The following is a 27,704-nucleotide window of genomic DNA, read 5'->3' as shown; positions in this document are numbered from 1 at the left end:
TTGGCTAAGAGCTGGGTAATATAAAGGTTCAACTTTTTCTACTGTAGATCAAAGTGTTTAAGATTACATATAGAAAAAACTTTGTACAGCAATAATTCTCACAGCACTGTGCAGTACCAAAAGGTATAACTTGATAAACTTTAGAAAGCAGCTTGACTTTTTGCGACAATCTAAATTACAGAAATAAACAGTAGGAAGTTCAACAATGTAGATATTAGGTAGTCATTTTAGCATCAAGTGATTTCAGATATTAGCCCTGAATCTTCACCAAAAAGAGTACTCGTAATGAATTGAGTTCTCATTTCCACTGAAGCTCAAAATGTAGGATTCTCCTACTAAAACAGAACAGTATGGCTCACGAATACTTACTAGTTATTACAGGATCCTTATTGTATGATTAATCTATCATTATTGTAACTGCGAGACATTCTCAAACAAACGGCCAGACTAAACTGCATACATGATCACTCTATTTGAAAGGGCAGTGCTACATGTACTAGAATGCAGGTAACAATAATGATGTTTCATGCGGTTTTTTCAAACCACTCTCAAATAAGGGCAGACCTAAAGTCTTGGTAAACTTCTCGAGTGCTTTCAACCCTTCTTCAGGTGAACTGGCTTCCCCCAACAGCCTCACGATGGCACTTCCAACAATCACACCATCAGCCCCCCATCCAGCCACCTACACCCCCCAAAAAAATAGCAATCAGACAATCATAAACAAGCAATCCAGGATCATATCAAGCCGTTTATTAGAAAATTCACCTGTTTTACGTGCTCGGGTTTCGAGATGCCAAAGCCGACAGCCACAGGCTTATTAGTAGCCTAAGTACAAAGAGGGAAAGGGTCAGATAAACAAATATTTTGCAAAATTTAATACAAGGAAGGAGGTAGTGACTTTATCATATTTGATTTAAAATATGTACTCTGTAGTAGATAATCAGATACAATAATATTCAGAAATGGACCTCCAGTGTGCCAGATAAAAAAAAATCAAATAAAAACAAATTACGATGCAGTTGCATGAGCAATAAATTGCGTACTTCACAAATGAACACAGTACACACCTCTTTTATTTCACCAAGTAGCTCTTCAACTCGCGCGCCAACATCTGCTCGAGCTCCAGTAACTCCAACTTGGCTCACCTGCTCATGAAGAGCTTATTCAGCACAAAACAGCAAGATTTATCTAGAAGACATAAGCAAGCACCACGTCCCGCATCAACTGTTAAATTCTAATTACAAACGATGTAATACATATAATCAAGAAGAGATCTTACAAGGTAGACAAAGCCTTCTGAAGCATCAACAATAGCCTTCATTCTATCTTTAGGGGTTGTTGGTGTAGTCAACAAGACCTTAACCACGAATACAAGAAGTCAGAATAGGTCAGAAGGTAAACATTGTTGATTAATACTTCAATCATATTTCTCCTTACCCATCAAACAAGGAAGAGAAAAAAACCAGACAAACCAATTAATAAAAAAGGAATTTATTGTAACTTGCCTCTTATTATTTTCATGATTGTCCCATCAAATGTATAGCAATATTCAGCTACAAATATCACAATACTCTTAACTAATTTTGTTTACTTTTCTTTAATTATCATTACTACACATATCAATTATTCTTGACCTATTTCTTCCTAACAATCTTATTTATTTGGAAGCATAGCAAAAAAGTTAATGGCTTTCCTTAGTTTGCTTAAACAAGGTAATTATCTGCCTACTGGCTCGCTACCAATAGCCTTTTTAAGCTCAGTATCAGAAACAATTTTATGTTTATACATAATCTATTGAGAGCTCTAGATTACACCTGGCCATCCGGGTTATAACGAATCACATGTTTTAATTGTCATGTATTCATGTAGTTCTCCTGTAGAGTTATAAGAAGCTTTCTTCATAATATTATGAGGAAGTATACTTTTTTGGCTTTGGCTAGCTTTCTAGATACAGCATAAGCTCGCAATTTTGTTCTTGATAATACTTACGTTACTTACTAGCAACTGTATAAAAAACAATTTCCAAAATATGGAGTGGTCAAACGAAGAAGCCAACCAATTCAATTCCATGCTTCAGAGCTTCCCTTCTTAGGATTTCTGTCTCCTCCAAGGGAACATCTGGTACCACCAACCCTATAAGGATAGATATGGACATTAACAGAATATTATCGTACACATACACACAAGTAAAAATGGCCCAATTATAACAGTATGATTTGATGAGGCATATCCGCATCTGGTGATATCCACCACATAACCCAACACCACCACCTTTCCCCATCAAGATAAAAAAAAAAAATTCCCTTCCATTTCAACAGGGTAAGAGAGTAAAAGAAGCTGCATAAGCTAGGGGAAGAGAGTACTTGCATAGGATAAAATATTATGTGTGTCTATGTAGCAAGCAGCCGCATAGGTGAAACAAATTGCATCAAATGGCAATCGTATCAAAGGAAGCTCCACATGCTTAAGCTCGCCTAAATGCTTTTAGTTAGCTTACAGAAAGTAAAGCCACAGTTTTCTCCTATCCCAACAAATCAGCGAAAGAGTGCAATTACTCAAGCAATCACTCTGCTAAAATATTTGTTACTTATTCAACTGCAGACTGTGCAGCTCAGCTTGCAAGAATGCAAGTACTGATAATTTCTCTTCTCAAAGAAGGAAACCAGTCCTACAACACTCCTTGATACTTATGACAGCAAAGAACAGCTGCAAACTTGCTTCATCCTTTTAAAAAAGCTGTTAACTTAAAGACCTAACAGCTTCTGGACGAGAAAAGAAATAGGAGGATAATATTAGAAAGAAAAGCATCATAATTTTAGAGGAAACAAAAAGCATCATGATTGAGAGATGGGACACAATAAGAAAACAAGCTCAGTGGCTCAAATTTTTATTAACAAGATGGATGAATATCACATGAGATTGGCAGAAACAAATTAACCTCATAAAGGATAAATTTACACTTATTTCCTGTGCAACTAACAATCAGCATCTAATGTATTTTCTCCTCTACAGTTAATAGTTTGTTGATTCTATATATGGAGTACAACCGTTCCTCTTATGTAATTTTCCTCTAAACAAAAGTAAGTCTATCTGTGGCAACACTGGTTGTGGTTGAAATTGTCAACTCGCTTCAGTAGTTCAGTATGCTTTAAAGAAATGACAGTAGTTCTAAAACATGGAAGTTATGACAACAAAATTAAAACCATACCATGGACACCAACATCTCTAATGGTAGACATAAACTTCTCAACACCACGTTGGAGTATAGGATTGTAATATGTAAATAATGCAATTGGACAAGAAAGTTGTGGTATGACCTGGTTAGGGAGAGCAGAAGATTAGAAATAATAGAATTACCAATGTGAAACACTGTTCAGATTAAAAAAATGAGACAACAGGATCTTACATTCCTCAGCATGGAGAGAATGTTATCATAATTGGTTCCCTTTAACAAGGCACGCGTAGCAGCAGCCTACAAAGACATACCTACATTTAAATTCTGAAATGATTGGCAACAGAATTCACAATAACAAAATTCTAAATTACCTGAATAACAGGACCATCTGCCAAAGGGTCAGAATATGGTACACCCAGTTCTATAATATCTGAACCACAAGAGTCGAGCACTTTCAGAGCTTCTGCTGTGGTTGACAAATCAGGATCACCAGCTGTGATGTAAGGGATTAATGCCACCTATGTAATACATACATATTTAACAAGAGTTAGGACTTAACAGAATTAGCAAGGGAAAAAAAACCTTAGTACTCTTACTCAATCATATGATTCAAATCCCCTCCATCTCCGTCAACATACAACAAGAATGCAATCACAGAAGCTAATCCTCTAGAGAGATGCTTCAAGCAAACAGAAGTATGCAACAAAGATCAGCATAACAGCAATATATCATCCTAAAGCACAAAAGAGAGGATGAAATCCTAATGTTTAATGCAGCAGAGGACAACACAAAGAAACATACCCACAGAACTTACTAGAAAGCCACAATAACTGGACAAGATAGTACTGAACATAAATGTAAATAAATGGCATGATTTTCAAATATTACAAATTGCCCATCAGAGTTGTGATGAACACAAAAGATGTAATTCATCATTTCCAGCAATCTTTTCTACTCAAAAATTAATAAAACACACCCCAATAAAAGAGGTAAGTATGACGCATAGAACAATCGCATTGAAAACTCATCTATTCATTCATTTCACCAGGAAGATTATGAAGACATGAACACAAACCTTTGACACACATGTTTGCAAATAAATACTCAGCATTGCAAAACGCAAACACAGTACACAAATATCCAAGCAAAACATACAAGTATTCATTTACACACACTGACAAGCAGATACGACACGGGAAGCTAATCAACAAGACTTTTAATAGTTTCCTCCAATTTGACAGCATAAGACCGTATGAATAACAGCAAACATAATGACATCAAAGGAAAATTATAAGGTTTAGAACCCCCATCAAAATCCCTTCAAAACTAAGACATTTGGAAGAAAAGGGCCATATATATCTTCCAATTTCTCCTCTTCCATGCCTCCCTGAATATTACTCACATGCATTGTAAATCACATACATTTTATAAATTCATATAATCACCCAAAGCAATCAAATAATTAATACTATTAATACTAATTAACATGAAACAAAAAACTTTCCGATTCATCAAAAATAAATAAAGGTTTAAACTTTTTCAGACATCTAGTTGAAATTTGAAGCAAATTTCTTGAATTAAAAATACCCAAATGCAAAATTAGTCAAATAACAATAAACCCAATAGTTGAAACCATCATTCAACGAGATTAATCTCCAGATTTATCAGACGATGACAAAAATCGAAGGAGAGAAAAAGAAGATTACTTTGTTTTGCTGCTTCAATCGATTGAAAGTCTCTGAAAGTCCGACAACTGGTTCAGCGGAGGTAGCATGGGAAGCCATTGTTACGAAAGTTTTCTTTGACGAAACGTTTCGAAATCTGAGAGAGGATGAAGGAGAAGGAAAGGGTTGCGTTTCGAAACGTTTGTGTTGCAGAAAACAAGTAGCTTTGAAAGCTATAGCCATTTGAATGAGTTCTTATCTAAGGGAAACGCTCACTCTCTCACTTCTGGTTTGCTGCTTCGAACAAGGGGCTTATATATTCAGTTTAAATGTTATGGAACAAAGTATAATTACTCCAATTAATTACAAAAATAAAATCATTTGATTTAATTTTCATTAAAAAGGACCATTTTTGGGGAATAATTCATTAAAAGGACTTGAATTAGGCTATCTTCGATTCGATTCAACTTATTTGATCGATTTAGTTACTTTAGGAAATAATCAAATTAGATCTTTATCTTTTTATCAATGGTTATTTATTATGAAGGAAAAATAGAAATTAAAAATCTAAGCTTTGCACTTTCTTTCTTTAAAAATCCAACCTTTGCCCCCTATCTTCATCTAAAGATCCATTACCTGTTGGTGACCGGTTTTTATAAATTATACGTCACGTGTCCACTTTTGATAGATATATTATTTTTTTATAATTAAAAAAAACAAAAAATAATTAAAAGAAAAAAAAAAGGAAATCAAAGACCCAGCCCCCTTTTACGGCCAAATGACCACCCTCGCCCGTGCCCGCCATCCCGATCGGAACAGCGGGCCCACCCCCTTCCCCTCCCCATCCCCACCTCTTCTTCCCCGGCAACCCAACCCACCATCACCGCCGCCGTACTCACCACAAAACCCACCACCTACAACCCCACAAAACCCACAAAATCACACAAAACCTACCACCTACAAACCCGCAAACCCACCACCAAATTGAGCACAAATTAGCGGTGGCGGAGCTCCGAACACGGCCGTGGCGACCTTGAGGGCAGTGTTTGAACAAATTTTCTGGGTTGGTTCGAAAAACGGAGGAATAGGTTTCTAATTTGTTTGTGGTCTTTAAATTTCTGGGCGAAAATCGAAAAAAGATGGTTTTTTTGGGTGGATTCTCGCCAAAAGAACAACAGAGGTGGCTTGATTTCAAAAATGGCGAGATGAAGTTTATGGGTGTTGATTCTCGCACCAAGAGAATAGAAATCGTGGTGGGAGTGGGGGCTGCAGTCAGGGGAAGTGGTTGGACGTGATTTTGGTTTGGTTTGGTAGTTTCGTCTTGGGGTGAAGGTGAGGTGGTGGTGGTTTGGTTTTATTTGGTAGGGTGGCAGTTGAGGTGGTGACGGTTAGGAGGTGGCTAGGTGGGGAGGCGAGCAGGGGCTGCGAGGTGCTGATGTGGCTGCGATGGAAATAGATGGCTGGTTGATGACGATGGCGGTATAGGCTGATGTAATTTGGGTGTTGTTGTGGTGGGTTGTTTTGTGGTGGCGGAATTGGTGGCGAGGCGTGCTGTGTTGTTTCTGTTTTTTAGGAGTGAGAAGGGAAAGTGAGTTAGATGAAGATAGGGGGTGAAGGTTGGATTATTCTTGGATAAACAAAAGGTTGGATTTTTAAGGGAAGAAAGTGCAAAGGTTGGATTTTTAATTTCCATTTTTCCTATTATGAAATACTTCTATCTTTAATTTAGTGATAATGGAAGCTTATGAAATATTAATATTTGTAAAGTGTATAATTATAATGAATTTAATGGCATCTCATTTAGTCGTTTGATGGTTGTTTATCATATGGATCATGGTAAAAATAAGGTCAAAATTTAGTCAAAAATCAGAATTCTTATCAGATTAGGTGAATTGAACATAACTTTAATAAAATTCTAGTAAAGTGAATCGATGACAATTGGAACGGATTTAAGTTAGGTTTATTCAAATTATTCCACTTACAAGTGAAGCAGTGAAGCATTGTACTCATTTTTAGCACGATAATAACCTTTGAGAAGTTTCGACCCAAAAGGGGCCATCCCCTAATCAAATAAAATAAAGAGTAAAGAAAATTGAAAAAAAATAAACAATACTTTGTAAGAATTGGGGTAAAAAATTGTTTTATATTACTATACAAAAAACCATTAATTTAAATAAAGTGGCACAGTGAGTTACACATTTGATACTTCGTACTCATAATTATTTCCATGTTAGTTTGATCAAATCACGCAGTCGAATTACATTAGAAAAAATAAATTTAACGTAGATCAGATAAACAAAAATAAGATAAACTCTAGAAATTAAGAACGCTAAATTCCGGGTTTTCCATCGGGTCCGAGTAGTAAGCAGGCGAGCCAGCACGTGACTATCCAAACACCCAGACTAAGGGAGTAAGGGGGCGTAGTCTCTGCTGCATCAACAACTCTGCTGCATGCGACGCCAATAATCAATATAGAAATCATGCTGGGATTATCATATGGTGAAATATTCGTTATTCTTGGAGCAACTGCTGCTCTTATCGGTTTGTATCCCCTGATTTTTATGCAATTTTTGAGATTTTCAATCATTTGTATTATTAAAGTTTTGATTTTGCGCAATTTTATTCGATTTTACAATCAACAGGGCCTAAGGATCTTCCGCTCATTGCAAGAACTGCCGGTCGATTAGCTGGCAGAGCTATTGGTTATGTTCAATTAGCTCGTGGTCAATTCGAAAATGTCATGCAACAAACTCAATTTCGTCAGGTCTCTTTCAATTTATATACAATATATTATTGTTAATATGATTCATGGATTCTTATTGTTGTAGAAATGTTGAAAGTTTTGAAATTTATTTTCTGGGTTTGAGTTAATTTTATCTGTATTGGGGAATTCTTGTTGTGATTTGGGTAGAATATTGATGATTTCTTTATTGGGTGATTTCTTTTAGGTCAATTTGATTCATTAGAAGTGGGATTTTCTGGCAAAAATTGACTTGGCCTGAAAACCCCATAAATGTTAGGGTCTAGAACATGGGTTTTTGATTTTTCGCCCCAAAACTTGAAACAACATTCTAAAATCAACCCAAAAAGGAATTGTGATCTCGAAATTGACCGCAATCTACCAAATGTATATTTGATATTACCTGACCGGATGTGCTTAAACTGGTTTATATTGTATTGAGGGTTTGAGTTGATTTTGCTTGGAGTTTGATCTACCTGTTATGAGTTAACTTATTAATTTGCTTATCTTATAGTGTGTGATGTAAAAAGCATTGATCGAATGGAAGCTTGCTTTTTTTGAGCTTTATATGCTTGATGTGTGTGTTTGAGTTAGTTAAGGTTGCACTTTGCTAATAATGCTGGTCTCTTGTACTTTGGTCTATTAATGCTCCTATGTTTGTATAAATAGTTGATGTTCAGATGTTCTCTTGGGGAGTCAATGTTATGATGGCTACTCCTGTTAACATCAAGTGCTCAAATCTGTTTTGCTCAACTTGTTTTCCAGGTAAATAAAGAATTGCAAGATACTATGGCACAGCTAGAAGCTATTCGCTATGAAATTAGCAGCATTTCCGTCATGAACCCTGGTCCATTGACGCGAAGGCTGATGGATAATCCTGACCAAGATAATATGAACACAGGTATTAATTGATATTGTGGTTATTATGAATGGTGTCTCATTAGTTGTACCATGAATACAATGTGAGCTGCTGTATTGCTTTCTAGGGGCAACTGCCAATACTGGGCCTCTAAATATCAGTGACGAGAGCACTGCTCCTAGGGAACACCTGGTCCAACCTCAACAAATCCAACAACAGCTGCATAGCTTTAAGACAGAGACTAGTGTGTTTAAGGTTCATAGCTGAACAAATTACTATTTGCAACTTTATGCATGTAAGATGGAAAACTTATTGAGATTTTGTTCTCCAGGAACATGGCTCAGTGGCTTCTGGAACATCCAATTTGTATAGTCAAGCTACAGCTTATGCTAAGTTGGCAGAAACCCCTGCAGTAAAATCTGGGACAATAGAAGGAAGTGTCAGTATGGACACAGTTGATGACAGACCTGGCCTTCTGTCAGTCCTTCCTGTATCTGCTGAGAGTGCAGGTTTACTGCCAAATCGTCAAGGTATGATTTGATGTCATCAACTTATTTTCGTAAATGTTTGCTTAAACTGCTGAGTGATTTACTGGAATTAACGGAGACTGACTTTTGTGTCATGGATTAGGTGAAGTAACAGGTTCTGATATTGTTCTAGAAGCAATGTTAGAGGCAGAAGTTGCTCGCAATGCCAAAGAATTTTTCTCCCAGCCACAGAATGAAATCAAATTTGAATAAGTTAGTAAGTTCCCTTCCACCCTTGTCTATACGTGGAGTCTAGTTATGTTAGATTTCTAGCAAACATGTTGTCATACTTTACTAATTGCTAATTCCACACATTTTACCTTGGTGCAGCAATATTCAGCTCCGAAAATTTGAACAAAAGTTTCGAATACTACATATTCTGTTGACTGTTTTCAGCAACTGTGACTGTAGGATTGTCTTTGAACTTGTTGCTTGTAGGATTGTCTTGGAGTAACAAGTGATACACCAACTTAAAGGATTATTTATCTAGTCTACATGACTACATGGACCTTTGCAGATCAAACATAGTTTAAAACTTTTAAATGACTACTATTGCGATCTTTGCCTAGTACCTCTAGAAAAGACCGAAAGAGGTAATTGCTGAACAAATTCAGCTTTTCAAATAGTTTCCATTAGATAGAATTGAATGAACTGATTTTTCACTGGTGTATACTTGTTTCAGAGCCTATTCAAATTTCAATCAATTGACTTGACTATCATCACCAATTTTTCTTCAGACTTGTGCTAATTCTCTTTGAATCTTATAGTTGCTGAAAGAGTGTGGAGAATGACATAGCTTGTAATATTGAGGGGCAAGATTGGTGCAGAAATTAGGCTTATGTTGGATAGCTTGGATTAAATGTGTTGAAATTCTGGAGGTTTTCATTCCTGGATAAGTTCCCTCTTTCCTTGATTAATTTATGTGGGTTGTATATGGGTTCATTGATTCATAACATTTCATTCATCTTAAAAGGGAGTGGGGTAAAGATGGGGAAGACTTGGGTGCTTTTTGTTCTATGTAATGTAGCTGATGTAGAAGCAGCTATGAATCGATATTTTGGGGGGGGGGGGGGGGGGGGGGGGGGGGAAGGGGCAATGTAGGCCGTTGTATTATGATTTAGTGGCTTGGATAATAAGCCCAGTTACTGGAAATTTCTATTAGTGCAAATTAGAGATAGGAGGGGTTATGTTGAATATTGATGAGTGCTTTGTTTAGCATTGCTGATTGGAAGAGAATCAAGCCTATTAAAAGTTTGAATATCCTTCATTTTGCTGCAATTCGAGTTTATTTATCGAAATTCCTTCTTCTCTCCTAACAATCTTCCATTAATATCATAGCAGAAGCTTAGTGCTGCTTAGCTGGAGAAAGGATCATTTCTCTTTTCTAGGTGTTAGGCACTAGACAAGAATTGTTTTTAATACTATATCCAGATTATATGGGCCAATCACTCTTATAATGTGTGTTAGTAGTGATGGTGGGAAAGGGAAGGTTCATAAATGTGGAAAAGGCAAGGGACAGAGAATAGAGGTGAAGGAAGGGAAGGAGTGAGTTTATTTCTTCGAATTTTCTCAACTATGGACGGATTTGGTTTATTGAAAGGGAAAGAAAATTTGTTTTCTTCAATTCTTTTCTCTTCTCTCTCTCTCCAATCTCCATTTCTTATCCAAATAAGTAAAATTAGATCCCTCGCTCTGGCTCTCACTCCCCTTCCCTTCCCTCCAAATCCCTATATCCAAATACGCTATCAATCTAGTTTTCTTGCCCTTTTATCATTTTTGCTTTAATTGGTTATTCTGCTCTTTCAAACTTCAGAGAGGCAAAATGTGAATCCTTGCGTTGCCTATCCTTATATTTATTGTCTTTCTCCTAACTCTCAGGCTCCCAGCCCCATATATTCACCAATTCTTGCCCCGCAGCTGTTCAATTTAAACAAAACTTAAACTGTTTTTCCATTTTTGAGGGTGTCATATCATTGTATTTGTATCGTATATGGGATGAACAGTATGAACAAACGTCTTTTATCCTTTTTGAGGTAGGGTGGCGTGAATGAGAGAAATTCATGAAGGAAAGTTGAAAGAATGAATGGGAGAACCTGTGACTCCTTAAAATCTTTTTTGTAACTAAATTGTGTCTAGTCTTGGTAAAAATAGTGACTTGCACTCTTGCTGAAGTTTTGAGAAAGAAAACTCTAATGCATAAAATCGTTGGCATATTTACCCTGAGAACATTATATTGACTTGAGAGCTGATAGGTCATACTTGAAGTCTTGAACTATAAACATTTAATGTACTAACAAGGTCGTCGGATGATTTCTTACATTTGTAAGTTCTTTTTCAGCTCTTTGGGTTTACTTGCAGTTATGCCTCCAAATCTTGGTCAAGAGAGCCATTAGTTGCCAGAGTTGATCCAGAAGTATATTAATTTTTTGGGTAATATATCGCAGCAATTACCTGTGATTCCTGTATGCGCATGCAATTTTTGCTGTGGGAATTTCATCTTACTATATATATACCCAAAAAAATTTCAAGATTGGCTAGAGCTGAAGTTAAAAGTCTAGTACATGCAACGCAACCTTGATTGATGATCCTTGCAGGACTTCCCGCAATCTGTTGAAATCTTCAGTATATTTTGGCAAGGGAGAATGACTCGAGTCTTGACTTAGGTGAGAGCTACATATGTTGCTGGCATTTGTCCAATTATTACAATGTATGCTATCAGTGTTGCTACATAATATATCAAAAGAAAGCAGCAAATCTTGTATGAAACGACTCACAATAACTTGCAGCAAAGTCGAGGTAACATATTACTCTGTACTACATTAACAAGGGGTTGCGCTATAACTTTATTGCGATAAACTGTATATTCTCAAATCATTATGTAACGGATTCTATTGAGCTAAAGAAATTTTAGAGTTTATGTATGGAGGTCAGTTGTTGCAAGAACATCTTGTTTTACGACATCTAACATCAACTTATATATACGAAGTATATACGAGCACTTCGTATATACTACGTCTATATTTGCCTTTTTAGATTGAAAAACACATGGAATGAATCTATCTCCAAAAAACAGAGATGGAGCCGTAGAAAATATGAATATAGCGAAATGATGACACTTTTGACAATCATCTGATAGATATTTACCCCGTGACACATTTTTGTCAACTTCTTTTTTGCCCATTTGCCGCACGCGTAATTGCCTTTTTATATACAAGTATTTTATTTTATTACATTTTTAGAAATATTATTATTTTTCTTTTTTTTTTAAAAAAAAAAAAGTGAACTCTCTTTAAATAAAACGGCTTGCTCCACTAATACTAGTAGGTGATATTGTACTTATTTTAATAATTATATTAAATTATTAAGGTGATCAACTCCCTCGGGAGATGACTTCTTTGAAAGTTAGGATTTTGGTTATTTTAGGACTTGGAACCTAACTCCCATTTGACAAGTGATTGACATTATGTATTTTTTTTTTAAAGTTGGGGAAGTCAAACTCATAAAGGCAACGAGCTTGAGTTTACTTTGATTATGACATTGGATCTATGGTTCTAATTGAGTTGAGAAAAAGGAGAGTAATCTTCCTCAATCGTTTGATCGAAATAGTGTCTAAATATGGTTCTAAATTATGGTTTATTGCCTTCTATTATTATTATTGAAAGTTACTTTAGATGTTTGCGGGAAGTAAAAGCATGAAGTGAATTAATTGTACCTTAAATTCTTTGTGATGCCTTACATTTGGTAAAGTTGATTGGCATTTTCGTTCTCCTCAAGGCTACTATACTCTTAATTCAAATTAAACGGTTTAGTTATTGGTCAATCTCTCGTATAGAGACAAGTATTCAACAAGTAATTTGATCATTCACAAGATGGTGCGTTGCACTAGCTACTCTTACTCAAACTTACATGAGCTATTTCACAATCCTTATTATGTCATCAATATCTATAGCATCCAGTTGGCTTATATCTATAACATCTTCAAACTCGCCTTAATGATATCAATTATCAAGCACCCACTCGTGTCAATATCTGCATCTCTTCGGTGAATGTCGATTATACTTGTTGTGGAATTGTGGCAACTTCAAACTCACCTTGATGATAACAAGCACTTTTTTACTATGGTATTTTGCAACATGTGTTGTTTACTTTAATTATTTCAAAATAAAATTATAGTTAAATGGATTGACTCGACCATTTTGCTGATTGTTAATCCTAAGGTTGCTATTTACTTATCATTTCTGTAATGACAAAATTATGAATATTACGGAGTAATAAAAAAAAAATAATAAGTGAATAGAATTCTAGACAACCCTATAACAAAACTTTGCAAGCTACCTAAAAACTCACATTCTAAATTTCAAACAACCACTCATATGTTGTTTGGATATGTTTGTCTCTTACCTACAATTACAATTCCCTTATAATTTGATTCATTGAACCAAGTCCAAGAAATTAAAACTCTCTAACATCAGCTTACCCTTTCACAAAAATAATTCCATAGATACTCAATATAAACGAAGTTCAGCTTCATATTTGAAAACTATGAAGTATTAGGTAGTACATAAAATACTCTTCATCTAATCCGTTTCTACAAATTTATCCTATTTTGTTAGACAATCACCGTTCAAATAAGAATAACTTTTAAAGACAAATAGAGTACAATATTTTTTAGCTCTGTCAACCGACTAGATTCATCCTCAAAGGTTTAATTAATTCATACAACCCTACAAAATATGACATGGCATAATTCAATTAGTGTTCCTAAGTCTATCATCCATCCCATTATTAAGACCTAAACAAAGTTAGATAATCCTAAACAACTCCAAAACAACACGTTATTATATATTTATACAATTATCATAATTATTTCTCCCCCCATTTTTATTTCTTTACAGCTGCCCAAATATAAAATTATTTAAAGAAAACCCACTTTTTTTTTTTAATAACCATATTTGAAATTAAAAAAAAAAAAAAAAAAAACAAAAACAAAAAAAAAAGTCTACCAAACACCTAAAAATTCATCATTTCTTTTCTTTATTTCTTCTCTCTCTTCGTTCTCTCTCTCTCTTACAACTACTTAACAAAAAGAACCCAAACACTCTATCCCTTCATTCTTTCTTCTTCTTCAAAAATTTTTGCTTTCTTCTTCTTCTTCTTCTTCAATGGCGAACAATCCAGATACTCCTAACCAAGATTTCCTCGAACAGCTTCTTGAGATGCAAACTTACGCCGCCGCAGCTGCCGCCGCCGCTGCCGCCGGTGACCCTAATTTGGCGGGAACTGATGTGAATTTGGGCCCCGGAGCTCCGATGATGCTCCAATTAAGCTCCGGCCCAGGTGGGTTTCATGGGCCGCCCGTTTTTCCGTTGGGCTTGAGCTTGGACCAGGCTGGTAAGCCCAATTCTGGGTTTATGAAACATGACGAGGGTTCTAGTAGTGCTAATAAGCGTTTTCGTGATGACCCTCAACATCATCTTGTTGATGCTTCTGCTAATTCTGCTCATAAGAATGTAAGTTTTTAATTTTATTTTTAAAAATATATTTTCTTGTTCTTTTTATTCCATGTTTTTGCTGAATTTTGGAATAATATATGTTTGAAAATGTATAATTGTGTAACAATTTTGATATATTAGAAATTTAGCATATGGTATGTATGTATGTTTTAGATTTTGGATTAGGAGTATGGAGGTTGAATTTTGGGGAAGAAGGGTGTTAATTAAATGGGTTGTAGGAAATAATGGATAAGAATTAATTATGAATATGATATTGGGTAAAGTTACAACATATGATTGTTGCTGAGTTAAATGAAGGGTGTGAGAAAAGGTTGAAGCTTTACATTGTTTAATTAAAGTTGCTATCTTTATGTTGAGTTGTTGAGGATGGGTGTGGAACTTTTTTTAGGTATACCATGGCCAGCCGATGTCGAATCCTGTTCCCGTGGCGCCGCATCAACCTGCTGTTCGTCCGAGAGTACGAGCTAGACGAGGGCAGGCTACTGATCCACATAGTATTGCTGAGAGGGTAAGATTTCAGTTAATTTGGTGTTAGAGAAGAAGTATTGGTTATGAGCATGACTATCTGTCAAATTAATCTCATTGGCATAGTTTTTGATGTACTTGAGAGTCTAAATGCAACTCTTCCTTCCATCATCAATAGGAGAGAAGAGGATGTGTCTTTGAATTTCATGTGAATCTGCTTAGACTTCCATATGTCGGTTTATGTTTCTAGCGAATTGGTTATATACGGGCTTTGTGAATATAATGCTCATCTTGCTTCTGGCTCAAATTATGTCTTGGATAAGAGAAATCATTCATGGATATTATCAAGTGTTGTATGTTTGAACCACTTTAGATGAAAAGTATGCCTGACATACTCTCATTTTCTTTCTGAACAGTTGCGTAGAGAGAGAATTGCTGAAAGAATTAGGGCATTGCAAGAGCTTGTTCCAAGTGTCAACAAGGTCGGTTTGCTTTTTTTTTTTCCCAGAATAACACGGGTTGTTTGGTGCTAAACTGTCTTCCCCTTGTCACATGCGAATAAATTATGCCTTAGCTTTTATTTTAGACATGGCAGATAGTGTTTGGTTGAATTTGATTAAACATGTAACACAATCTTGGGATCACAAATCTTTGATACAATACACCTTCTCGTGTGATTAGCATCTGGTGTTGTTATAGATTGGAATTGAGTTCTGTTACTATGACACCACTTTTGAGGCCTCAAGGTTAATTTTTTTGGCCTCATGGACATTATCACAATACAGAAGGGTTTAGGTGCAATTGTGCCCTTTGCAAATGATTATACCCAAATTTTCTCAAAATACCCATATTCCCAGTCTAGTTTCATCCTTCATTATGTTCATAGGCCTCACATTGGTTCAAATTAAGGGTTTTATCTAATGTAGTTCCATCACACAGAGTTTCCACCATATTTCATTTCGAATGGCAGCATATTACACTATATTGCATTTCATTGCAAAATACCCTGTCTGCAAGCATTACTAATTCATTGACCTACCTATGTAGTTGCATTTTTACTGTTGAAAAGAGTTCATTTATGTCAAGTTGTAATCCTTGCATCGTTATATTTGTTTTTGCAGACAGACAGAGCTGCTATGCTTGATGAAATCGTGGATTATGTGAAATTCTTGAGGTTGCAAGTCAAGGTAACCTTATGTTTGAGTTGGGATTTTTTTTGCCCATTCTTTGTCTCATGATGGAAGCAGCTGTTTCCTGGTGGAAGATAACTCAAAAATTTTCAGCTACTTAGCATAATGCTAGCAATCCTAGCATCTAAATTTTAATCCAAAATTTATATATTGGTCTCTTTTCCCCAGTAGTTAGCATCCAGTGAGTTGCTCCATTCATTATGCTTATTCGATTGACACATGGACCCATACTAATAGCCCAAATTATTAAGCAAATAATGCCCTATGATCCTAGTACGGTCTTTCATCATTTTATATCATGACTTCATGATACAGTTATCTACATTTCTTACATTAGACCCTCAATCATGACTCCCTATATTTAGGCTCTCAATTTAATATAAGTATCTATAACCCAGAGTCCCAGACACTATAATTAAATCATTATTATTAGATTGTTGTTATTATATTTTAACTTGTCTGCTATTTTTAAATTGATTGTTTCCCTCTTTACTTCAAGGAGAAGCTTGCCCTCAATTATATTAGCGTAGTAGTTTTAAATTAAAGTTATTATGAATGCTGATAATTAACCATTGATTGTCAGGTTTTGAGCATGAGTAGATTGGGTGGAGCTGGTGCAGTGGTGCCACTCGTTACAGACATGCCAATATCATCTGTTGAGGTATTAAAAAAAAAAAAAAAAAAAAAAAAAAAAAAACCTAAAAGAACTGTTGTATTATATCATTTCTGGTACGAGAAAAAGAAAAGGCAATAGTTTGACATTTCTCATCTCAGATCACATGATATAATTTCAGACATTCCATTGACGTCGTTTTCTTGTACGCTTTCCTTTCCCAACAGGAAGAAGGTGGGGAAGGTGGGCGAGGTCAACCCGTGTGGGAAAAATGGTCGAATGACGGAACTGAAAGACAAGTTGCAAAGCTCATGGAAGAAAATGTTGGGGCCGCAATGCAATTCCTTCAATCCAAGGCACTTTGCATCATGCCTATCTCACTCGCATCCGCAATCTACCACACACAGCCGCCAGATGCAGGGTCACTTGTGAAGCCCGAGTCAAACCCACCTTCATAAATCTCCATATCAGAAGGTGATTTTCCTCAGTTTCCTTCATCTTAACTCGCTAATCTGATCATGGGTCCCACTCTATATAGCTGTCGAAATCCAACCTCTCCAAAGAAATCAGTTCAATCATCTCATCTTTGAATTTGATATCAAAGTCAGATGCCATAGTGCCCAACTTTTTTATTAGTTTTGTCAACAAATAGGGACTAATATCATGGCTAAAAAATTGGAAGCACACCTCTAACATTAGTCTTTGTTGAGTTCAAGTAAAGGCAAGAAATGGGGGAAAATTGTCAAAGCTTAACTTGAGTTTCTGAATTTTGAATTCTAATATGGTGGGGATGAAGAGTTAGTGGTGGATGACAAAAGCACTTTATGTAATATTATGTTAGTGGAGGGTTGTCAATTTTTTTTTCCTCTTTCTTAGTGGGTGGTGGGACCTTGATAAAGGAATGGATGAGTACATATATCTTTTGTAATATTTTATGTATTTTTCTTATCAGGAAAGAATGCAGATTTTAGAAAGGATAATGTTTAGTTGTCCAGAATAGCTTCTTTTATTGTATAGTTCAATTCATATCATTTAATTATGTTTTATGTTTTGATCTTTATTTAGGAGGGTGGTTGGCCTTATGTTTTATAAAGTCAGCTGACAAATTTGATCTCTTTTTAGCCCCATCCCCTGAATAATTATATGCCTGTAGAATCAGTTTTTTTTCCTTTCTTTTTTTGTTTGGGGAAACCCCTTTGCTTACTTTGCAGCTTAGGTGGGTATTTCATTTGTCGTCATATTTTGCTGCCAAAGTAGCTGTTGATTTATCTTACCAACCTCTCTTGAAAGGAGTCTAGGTAGGTGTACATACTAGGTGATACCCCCGAGTCGCTTTCTTAAGCACTATGAGTTTACTCTTTTGTTTTATTGTGTGAAGTGGGATGGTTGGGTTTTGGGTTTTATCTCCAGCCACTCTAGTAGTTAGAGAGCCTAGGCACTTGGAGGGAGGGAGGGAGGGAGGGAGCGAGGGTTAAAGCTATTTGGAGGGATTGGGGAAAAGCGAACACCCACCAAAAGCGTCCTACTCAGAGCTTAATTAGATACGAGACGGTTTCACATTAGTATTAAATCAAGGAGACTTGTTAGTTTTTTCTGAGTATATGTTTTAGTGTGTTACAGTGTTACTATAAATCGGTGTGAATTGGTTTTTGTTTTAAGTTTAGCTAGTCACAAACCCATACTTGAAGTGCTACAATATTGAGGGGTGCTGTGGTCACTTTGCTTACCACAATCGAGTTAGCTAAGACACACTATGCGTTTAATCATTTGCTTTCCTATGTAAGGTTAGGTGGTTGGTTGGCTATTGTCTTTGTATAAAGCCAGTCTAGGATTGTTTTTGAGGGAGGCTTAGTTGCTGCTAAGGTCTTTGAGTGATCTCAATTTTTATGTAGCCTTTTTTTGGGGGGGGTGAGGGAAAGAGATTAAGGGTGAGTGTATGTGTGTGCGTGTGCGTGTGGTTGTGTGTGTGCACGCGCGCGTGATATGCTGGGGTACTTTTGGGAGAGTAGGTTCCCTACTCCCCTCCCAGCAAGCTAGTTTGTTTCTGACCTAAGGCTGAAATTGGGAACCGATGACTGGGGGAGAGGGGATTCGGCCTAAGGCTGGGGGGGGGGGGGGAAGTAACCAAATGTAAACATTGTATAATCTGCCTCTATTCAAGTGAAGGCACATGAATAAATACTCCACAACCATGTTAAAAACCAGGGCTAGACTGATGTATGGAGCAGGGCTGTCTCACTTAAAAAGCATAGCTAAGTGCGTTAACCTTGCTGATTTGTGTTTGATCAATTGTTGGAGACTTGGATGATGTTCCAGTCTTTGATCTGGTCCATTAGCCACCTCAAGTATACTTCTCTTTGATCCTCTCATGTTGAAGCACATGCTTTCGTTAGAATTTCCACGAAATCACCAGGCAATGTGCTTACTAATTGTAGTTGAAGATTGTGCTAATAATCGTATGATAATGATTATGTTGAAAAACCCTTAGAAGATGAATGAAATACGAAGTGTAATAGTGATTATGTTGGAAATCCCTCAGAAGTTTTATGAAATACGAAGACCGCGCCAATAATCGTATGATAGTGATTATGTTGGAAAATCCTTAGAAGATGAATGAAATACGAAGTATGAACTTTTTCAAACATTACAATTACTGAATTACATCATTTTTCCACCGAATAATGGGCATAGTTAAGCTATCAACTCGGCATGAAGTGGACACGACCCTTGTTGGAGTACGAGTGCACAAACTACTATGAACTGTGAAGATCAACTTCAGTAGAAAGTAGGAGATCAAGATTACAAAAATGACCAACATTTTATGATAGCACGCGTATAGATAACAGTAAGATTAGACAAATGAAATTAAGTCCAACGTTTCAAGTACGTAACTTTATACCTGAAAGGATAACGTATAGTAAAGGCTAGTTCTTTTTTCATCAGATTAGAGGAATTAGGGTTGTATAAATTTCATTATGTCAAATTATGCAGTAAATTTAGATGCTTTAACTGAACTTATTATTTTTTTTTATTTATAATTTTAATTAATCAACTTTTTAGTTTAGGGTTCAATATTTAATGACTAGTTTTCCTGATAAAACTAATTACAAAGAAGTGTTACGGCGTCATGTGTTGCTAATCTTTATCCTTTCAAAAGTACCAAATGAGCCATAACTTATTCAATAGTAATTGTTAAAACCTACACCCAAGTGTAGAACACCTACAGGCTACAGCCCCCTTTCCAAATAGTGAATTGCTAAACATCGCCCGCAAATCTCTACATAAAGCCCACAAATTATAAGTGAATTGACACTTTTGCCCACAAACTAAAAAACACACTCTCATCTTCCCTCTACTCTCTACTCTCATTTTCTCTCTCTAAAAAAAAAACTCAAACTACAATGTCGAGGCGGAAAGGCAAGGAAATGGCGGCGCCAGAGGCGGAGGGAGGGCGGTCACGCGGTGGGAAGGTACTTGTTTAAAAAAAAAAAAAAAAAACCAGATGCGGCGGCGGCGCCTGGAGAGGACACGGTGGCAGCACCCTAGCCAGACACCTGGCCCACGGCAGCGGCGGCTGGGCGAGACGCCAGATCCACGGTGGTGGCGTCTTGCGTGGGCGCCGCCACCGTGGCCAAGGCGTCCTGCCCAGGCGCCGACGCCGTGGGACATGCTTCTGGCTAGGGCGCCGCCACCGTGGGCATGGCGTCCTCTCCAGGCACCGCCGCCGTATCCGGTTTTTTTTTTTAAAAAAAAAATTTTAGAATTTTTGTAATTTTTTTTGTTTTTGTTTTGTTTTTTTCGGTTTATCTTTTTTTTTAGTGTTGTGTATTTTTTTTATGTCAATTTATTAGTATTTTTTTGTTTATTTGATATTTTTTTTGGTTAGGATTTCTAATTTTTGTTGTTGATACTTAAAAAAATAGATTATTAATATAAATAATAATAACAATTGCTATTATTTTTCGTTATTTAAATGGAGTTAAGTATCGCATTTTCGACCTAGTACAGGGAAGAGTATGGATGTTATTAGAAGTAGAATCTACTCCATGGAGAGCTCGGGGCCCAGACACGTTAGATCTCGTGGTATTTCGGCCTCGGCTCGCAGAGACCGGGTTCACCATCCTGAGGAGGATGAAGATGATGATGGTGATGAGGAAGAGGAAGAGGAGGAGGAGGCAGATGAGGATGTGGTGCGTGGGATGGACGATCAGAGTGGACCATATGATGATTACAGTCCATTCAGTCAGAGGCTTGATGATATGTATGAGATGCATAGGGTAGATGTGCGTAAGGGTAGAGATGGTAGATTTGTTAGTAGATGTGGCATATCATCTGCGTCCACTGTGTCTGCGGTAAGCAAAAAACGGTCGAGGGCCGTTAATGATTCTTGGGTGGTGAGGGGTGAGGTGGATGGGGGACCTGTAGACGGGAGTGTGATTCCTAGCTTTCTAGGACACATAGCTACCCGTATCTGGGAGGACCAGGAGAGGGCTTTGGATACGGGCATTTTGAAATGCCAAACGCGGGAAAAAACTTGTAACTTTCTGTGTAGTTGGGCTGAGGCTTGGCCGGAGGAGAGCGATATGCTCAGCCGATTGAGGGGCACTAGAGTGAGTCACCTTACTGCCACCATGCACGATAGGATTGACTCAACGCTGATCACGACTTTCTTTGAGCGATGGCAGTTGGATACAAACTCTTTCCACCTTCCGTTCAGTGATACGAATCGGGATGACGCGTGTGAGCCGGGTTCTCGAGTCGGGATGACGCGTGTGAGCCGGATTCTCGAGTCAGGATGACGCGGCAGGTTTCATTGGATGTCTGACATTATTACAGACCTGAATATACGAGTATTTTCCTGCGTTTCGACCACACCGCGACCCGGTTCCTATTGGGGATGGGATGGCACGTGCTTGTGCGTGGAGGCCGCGGTTCGAGAAGAAGTGCGTTGATCGCCTCCGATCGATACGGTTATTGCTTGAAAGGATGTCCCCCTTAGAGGTAAAGTGTATAAATTATTTCTAATTTTAAATTTTGATGCATTTATTATATGAATCTTACTAATTTGAAAAAATGTGCAAGTGAACTGGATGCCTTTCGGCCAGAACCCTAGTATTAGGGTACCCAGGACCCTCTACGCGGGACTGATTCAGTAACGGGAGATCGTGGAGGCGTACATGCCCCAACGCTGTATTCGTCAGCTTGGATTTGTCCAAGTTGTCCCTCCTCCACCAGCATGGGCCAGTAAGGCGGTCCGATCTGCGTCGTCGAAGGAGTACGTCGTCCAATGGTCGGAAAGTATGATTTCCATGTGGGAGCAGTTTCCGATGGTTGCCCGTCTATGGACTGCGGAGCTGCAGCGGCCGCCAACTAGGGTGACTGGCATGTGTGACCAGTATTACATGGAATGGTGCAACCGGTATTCGCACCCGAGGTTGATCAGAGACCTCTACCATGGCGAGACGCCGATGATGATGATGTGCCACTGCTCACTGCTATAGATGCGGTATGTCTCATAAAACATTTATTGTTGTGTTTTTTGTTTTTTTTATAATACATCGATATTGAATTTTATGTCTGACGTTGTGTGTAGTGGATAGGAAAGATGATGCAGCTGGGACAAAGACTCTTTCAGGAGAGGGACAACATGACGACTGCATCAGGCAGAGCTGTTATTGATGATCTAGAACGGGCCCTTCAGCAGTGGCAGTGGGCGTCACAGAGGGATTACTGATATGTGGGCAATTTTTTTATAGAACATTTTTGTTTTTTTTATATAATACATCGATATTGAATTTTATGTCTGACCAAAAAGCCACTTCATCACCCAACTCCTTCATCCTGTTGTACTCGCTTAGAATCAACCCCAAGCAGTAGTGTGACACATGACCATGGAGAATCTTAAATATGAAATGACAATACATCATGCCATGTCGCCGTCTAGAGTCCTCGAGAGAGTTCTTGATGCCGTTCCTTTGAGTATCAATAGCCTTGTGTATTCTCTCGAACAGTGTGTCTAGAGCAGAGGTGGAAGAATCAATCCAATCCTTCGAAGCTCTATGAGCGCTCTCAACTCTACATGTTGTAGTATTTCCAGGATGAAGAACTTGGTTTGTCCAATATTTGACAAACTTTTCCTTGTGAAGTTATCCAAGGCTCGATCGTATTCTGCCTCTGTGGTAGATTGCAGGATCTTCCTCCACTTACCATTTACCAATCTCTCTGCTGAATCTAAATTCTTGTTGAAAAAGTTGTAGGCTTTTCTTTTCACACAGTTGTTGATGTGCCATGTGCACAGTAAATGCTTTGACTCTGGAAACAGCTCCGTTATAGGGGCAAAGAGACCTCCCTCACAATCACTGACGATGGCTGATGGCTGAACATTAGGGCCGATGTAGTTTCTCAACTTCTCTAACACCCAATAATAACTCGCAGTCGTCTCAATCTTGATGACTGCATAACCAATCAGAAAGTTCTGGTTTGTTGGAGCCATCCCAACCATCTCAACCAGTGGGAACTTGTACTTGTTTGTCTTGTATGTTGAATCGATCAAAATCACAGATGGCCAAGACTTGATCATATCAGCACAATCAGGATGCACAAGGAATAAATGAGTCACCTCCGATGTCTCTTCATCAGAATCAAACCATAACAGGTAACCACGTACTTGTGCCTGGTGTAGAAGCTGTTGAATAGGGTTCCTTCCCTCTGACCGTTCAAACCTCAGTTTCTGTCTAACGTTGTAGATGTGTCTTCGGTTCTGCTGGTCTTCAGGAAATTTCTCTAACACAGATGGTAATATTTTAGCAGGCTTCACTTGCGCATCACTCATTTCTTTGACAACTAGTTTTGCAGTAGGACTTAGGCCGCTTAACTGTCGATAACCCACTTCATATACTATCATCTCATGGTTGTGATACCCCCATTTAGAGTAACGTTGCCGAACCTTTACTCTGAACTCACACCTGCAACCTTTCCGCTTTGTATCAAACCGAATCGCTGTACTGAAATTTCATTCCTCCCTTTTGCGATAACGGTCGCATCTCAAAATGCGATCCATTCTACCATCCCGCTGAGATTTATGAGATGCTACTACTAAACAAAAACCAGATCTAATTGCAACCTGTTTTGCCCAATCAATCGCTTGTTGAGCATCTTCGAATGGACCATCATGTACAAAAATCCCACTGTAATCAACACCGTCTCCACCAAAATCCTACAACAATGACATATAAATATAATTATATAAAGATTAAATTAATACATTTGACACAAAATTAACACATAATTAATTTCTAAATTTTTAAATTGTAAATTTCATTTCTATATTTAACGCATAATATATTTAATTTCTAAATTTACACATAATTAACACAAAATTAACACGTAATTATATATAAAGTATTCATACACATACAAAATTGAAACATAATTTTGTTTTTTTTTGAAGTTATTAACACATATTAATTTCAAATTAAAACATAATTTTGTTTTTTTTTTGACATTATTAACACATATTTAAAACATAATTTCAAAATAAAACATTAGTTTGCTTTTTTTGAAATCATTAACACATATTTAATTTCAAATTTTATATATTTAAAAACACAAAAAAAAACCCAAAACTTTAAATAAAATTAAAAAAACAAAAAAAAGACGAAATGGCGGCCGACGCACGGTCGGACCACCGCCACCATGGCGGTGGCGTCTGGCCGGGACGTCGCCACCGTGGCGGTGGAGCCTGGCCAGGACACCTCCACCATGGCTGTGGCGTTCCAGCCAGACGTCACTACCACGGTGGCGGCTTCCTGACTAGGCGCCACTGCCACGGTGGCGGCGGTCCGACCATGCGCCGGCCGCCAATTCGTCTTTCTTTACCGTAACGTACCTCATTTTCTGGCGATGATGACGGCTCTCCGGTGTCCCTCGGCAATCCAGTGCTGCTCCACATTTTTGGTGAGAGAAAATTTCATTTTGGGTAAAAAGTAAAAAAAAAAAAAAAAAAAAAAAAAGGCAAAAGTGTCGAAGTTTTTAAAATTGTGGGCTTTATGTAGATAATTGTGGGCGATTTTTATCCTCATTTTACCATTAATTAAACTAAAATAAAAGTTATTCCAATTTAATTAGAATCATAATACTATTCATAAAATAAAGTAACATTCTAAATTACTAGCAATACTCATAAGTCGAATGTAGCATTGAGGAAATAGTTTGATAGATAAAGACATCATTATTTGAACTACGATCATTAATATTATACCGATCAACTTTAATTGTAATACTTAAGTGAGATTTTTGCCGAGGTAACCGAACACAATCTCGAAATCTGAATATTTTGAAGATTTATTTTGATCGGCTTTATTTGATGTTGATCTAATCGGTTGTATTCCAAAAACACTTGACCAAGGCAATAGTGACACATTGAAATTACTTTGTAGATCTCAAAAAAAAAATTCTTTTTTTTTATCTTGACTTGCATCATTACATTTATCTTAAAACAAACCGTAAATATCATCTTGTTTTTCTAAATGTTTGCATTGTATCTGAGAAATAACTTAATGAAAGCAAAAATAAATGTTCAAGTTTTACCGCTATCAATACCTCACATGCTCCACATTTTCACTCATGAGAATTAAAGATAATAGCTTATTGAAAATTACACTAAATAACTAATTATATAAAACCATTTATAAACTAACAAATTATACAAGTATAATTTACGAATCAATTAACAAATTACATGAAAATATTTACAAATTAGTAACTCCATCACATGAATTGTAAAATATAAAGTCAAATCATTGTCCAATGGAACATCATCATCTCTAATATATTTTTCACCAGTTATCATACAAAAATAAGAAAATGAAAGTACCTCTTTTAACACATTTGTATAAAGATTTAAGTTTTTTTTATAATTGATTAATTCTCTCTATCACTTAAAACCATGAATGAATTTGGGGTATATAAATGTGATGTATCCCTCCCTTTCTGGTCTTTCCAAAACCTTTTTTTGCCTTCAATTTCGAATCCAAAAGAGCTACCGTATGAACCTAAGTAAATATGTTCATCACCCCGTCAACCGAACAAAACTAGCGCGTGTCTTTATTCTTATTGTTCACCATGTACAGTGACCAAAGTAACATTACCCTCACCCATGTACACCGTCTTCCCACTTTCATCAAATTCATCTACTATCTTCAATTCACAATACTCCGCTATAACGCAACACGTACACAAAACTTAATACGTCAATCCATTTCTTCATCGTCTGCAATACATTGAAACCCATGATTCCAATCAATGTAATACTTTTGTGCGTTCTGTTTTCAACAAAATAAACAAAAAATAAAAATAAAACTAGTAATTAGTGTAAAAATGTTCTAAAATACACTATACTAAAAATACAAAAAAAACATATGTTATTCGTATAATATTTTGGGTCATAATATATACCTCTTTTGGCTTACAAGGTCAAAGTCCTTCTCATCGACGATCCTATCCATTTGAAATCAAAGTAGAAAATTTGATACCGTTTTTTTTTTTTTCTCCAAATTCAAACAGATAGCATATGTTTGAGGGATAATTGTGGTACGTTATATTGTTAGTCAGTAAGCCCATAAGATTAATCTGGAACTGTATTAGAGACTGAGACTATTAATTAAAAAAGAAAATATAACAACAATTTTTTTTATTTTTTTCTTTTTTATTTTTTTTGAGGAAAAATGTTAGCATGAGATTTTATTCTAGATCAAGTTCTGCTAAGGTATTATATAAATATTTGCAATAACCTATCAATAAAAACAATTGTTATCATATTAACAAATTTCATCTAAACTATTAATTAAAAAATTGATTATAATTATCACATAAAAATAAAAATTTAATTAATTTGTATTAAATGTTTATAAGTCAAAGAGTGTCAATAACAAAAAAAAAGGGTACAGTCTTTGGCATGGGTACAAATTAATTTAAATTGAAGTTTAATTTCTTTTAAAAAAATATTTTTTTTTTGGCAAGTTAAAATTAGGTATGATTAAGTCAACATTTTCATTACATAATTTGTAAAAACCGTGCGTGGAACGGGTTTTAAGCTAGTTCAATTTTATAAAAAAACATTGATTTCATGATTTTTATTATATACTTCCTCTGTTTCTATTTAGTTGACGCGTTCAATTTAGGCACACATATTAAGGAGAGGAGAGAGAATGATAAAGCAAGTGAGGTACACTAAAAAAAACAATGTATAAAACTTACTCAAAAGGAAACATGTCAACTAAAAATAAATTTACTAAAAAGGAATATGTGACAACTACAAAAAACGATGGTAAGTATTTTATAATATTTAAAAATATAAAAAATTATTTCATAATAGTAGAAGGTGGAGAAAGTTTTGGGGTAACATATCACATGTAAATTGTGTTATTATAGATTTTTTTTTATTTTTTTATTTTTTTATATAGAGTTTTGATGAATAATATAAAGCAAATAGTACTATATAAATATAGGAAGGTTTTGCTTTTACTATAGGTTATTATAGATGATCTTTTACTAGACTTTTGGAAATTGAAATTTACACATGTACACCCGGAAGAAAACGCTGTGTTTTGTTCAAAATTTCATGCTCCAACACTTGCCAAATTTAAAAGAAAAAAAAAAGGAAAATCAATCTCAATTCAAGAGATTTAGCGTGGTATTCTCCATATTTTCATTTTTCGAATTTAGAGAGAATTTTACAAAGAGAATACTTATAAAGAGCAAAAAATGGCATATCAATCCGAGTTTCCCATAACAATTCATTATAGATTAACTATGCCCATTGTTCGGTGGGAAAATGAAGTAATTCTAATGTACACCTTATTGAAAGGGTATAAGGTTGATATTTCATTCATCTTCTTGTTCTTCTAAGGATTTTAATTTCCAACATAATCACTATCATACGATTATAATTGGCGCAT

At 36.3% G+C, this 27,704-nt stretch overlaps 3 protein-coding genes across 6 annotated transcripts; 2 read left to right on the top strand and 1 right to left on the bottom strand.

Moving 5' to 3' along the window:
- Positions 1 to 263: 263 nt before the first annotated feature.
- LOC110734423 (tryptophan synthase alpha chain-like) lies at positions 264 to 5,109 on the bottom strand. Its single transcript, XM_021914573.1, has 9 exons — positions 4,882 to 5,109; positions 3,547 to 3,693; positions 3,407 to 3,472; positions 3,209 to 3,317; positions 2,057 to 2,133; positions 1,280 to 1,357; positions 1,068 to 1,145; positions 766 to 825; positions 264 to 682 (listed from the first exon to the last, which is right to left on the bottom strand). Exons 1-9 carry the CDS (start codon positions 5,080 to 5,082, stop codon positions 497 to 499), a joined length of 1,002 nt encoding a protein of 333 aa, XP_021770265.1. The 5' UTR covers positions 5,083 to 5,109; the 3' UTR covers positions 264 to 496.
- Positions 5,110 to 5,782: 673 nt separating this feature from the next.
- Positions 5,783 to 11,882, top strand: LOC110734424. Of its 4 annotated transcripts, none has more exons than XM_021914577.1 (8): positions 5,783 to 6,512; positions 7,202 to 7,380; positions 7,482 to 7,603; positions 8,345 to 8,480; positions 8,566 to 8,693; positions 8,770 to 8,968; positions 9,069 to 9,178; positions 11,304 to 11,882. In XM_021914577.1, the coding sequence occupies exons 2-7, from the start codon at positions 7,320 to 7,322 to the stop codon at positions 9,176 to 9,178; spliced, it is 756 nt and encodes a 251-aa protein (XP_021770269.1). In that variant the 5' UTR covers positions 5,783 to 6,512; positions 7,202 to 7,319; the 3' UTR covers positions 11,304 to 11,882. The 4 variants fall into 4 exon arrangements, with proteins under 4 accessions (XP_021770269.1, XP_021770267.1, XP_021770270.1 ...); XM_021914575.1 differs by having other exon boundaries at positions 9,069 to 9,182; XM_021914578.1 differs by lacking the exon at positions 11,304 to 11,882 and adding an exon at positions 9,296 to 9,986.
- A 2,128-nt stretch (positions 11,883 to 14,010) lies between these two features.
- Positions 14,011 to 17,785, top strand: LOC110734422 (transcription factor UNE12-like). The gene is made up of 6 exons (XM_021914572.1): positions 14,011 to 14,475; positions 14,867 to 14,986; positions 15,360 to 15,425; positions 16,065 to 16,130; positions 16,717 to 16,794; positions 16,974 to 17,785. Exons 1-6 carry the CDS (start codon positions 14,128 to 14,130, stop codon positions 17,202 to 17,204), a joined length of 909 nt encoding a protein of 302 aa, XP_021770264.1. The 5' UTR covers positions 14,011 to 14,127; the 3' UTR covers positions 17,205 to 17,785.
- The last annotated feature ends 9,919 nt before the right edge of the window (positions 17,786 to 27,704 follow it).

This window comes from Chenopodium quinoa, unplaced genomic scaffold, assembly GCF_001683475.1.
Source record: "Chenopodium quinoa cultivar QQ74 unplaced genomic scaffold, ASM168347v1, whole genome shotgun sequence".
In the NCBI taxonomy this organism is placed as follows: Eukaryota; Viridiplantae; Streptophyta; class Magnoliopsida; order Caryophyllales; family Amaranthaceae; genus Chenopodium; species Chenopodium quinoa.
The sequence above is the reverse complement of the archived record's forward strand: the minus strand, read 5'-3'. Positions and strand labels throughout refer to the sequence as shown.

Coding starts and splice junctions, on each gene's coding strand:
- LOC110734423 (XM_021914573.1), bottom strand. CDS start 5,082: ATGGCTATAGCTTTCAAAGCTACTTGTTTTCTGCAACACAAACGTTTC. Junction 1,358..2,056: donor TGAAGCATGGAATTGAATTG/GTTGGCTTCTTC, acceptor TTCGTGGTTAAG/GTCTTGTTGACTACACCAAC. Junction 826..1,067: donor TACTTGGTGAAATAAAAGAG/GTGTGTACTGTG, acceptor CTTTGTACTTAG/GCTACTAATAAGCCTGTGGC.
- LOC110734424 (XM_021914577.1), top strand. CDS start 7,320: ATGCTGGGATTATCATATGGTGAAATATTCGTTATTCTTGGAGCAACT. Junction 7,381..7,481: donor AGCAACTGCTGCTCTTATCG/GTTTGTATCCCC, acceptor TACAATCAACAG/GGCCTAAGGATCTTCCGCTC. Junction 7,604..8,344: donor AACAAACTCAATTTCGTCAG/GTCTCTTTCAAT, acceptor CTTGTTTTCCAG/GTAAATAAAGAATTGCAAGA.
- LOC110734422 (XM_021914572.1), top strand. CDS start 14,128: ATGGCGAACAATCCAGATACTCCTAACCAAGATTTCCTCGAACAGCTT. Junction 14,476..14,866: donor CTAATTCTGCTCATAAGAAT/GTAAGTTTTTAA, acceptor AACTTTTTTTAG/GTATACCATGGCCAGCCGAT. Junction 16,795..16,973: donor TGCCAATATCATCTGTTGAG/GTATTAAAAAAA, acceptor CTTTCCCAACAG/GAAGAAGGTGGGGAAGGTGG.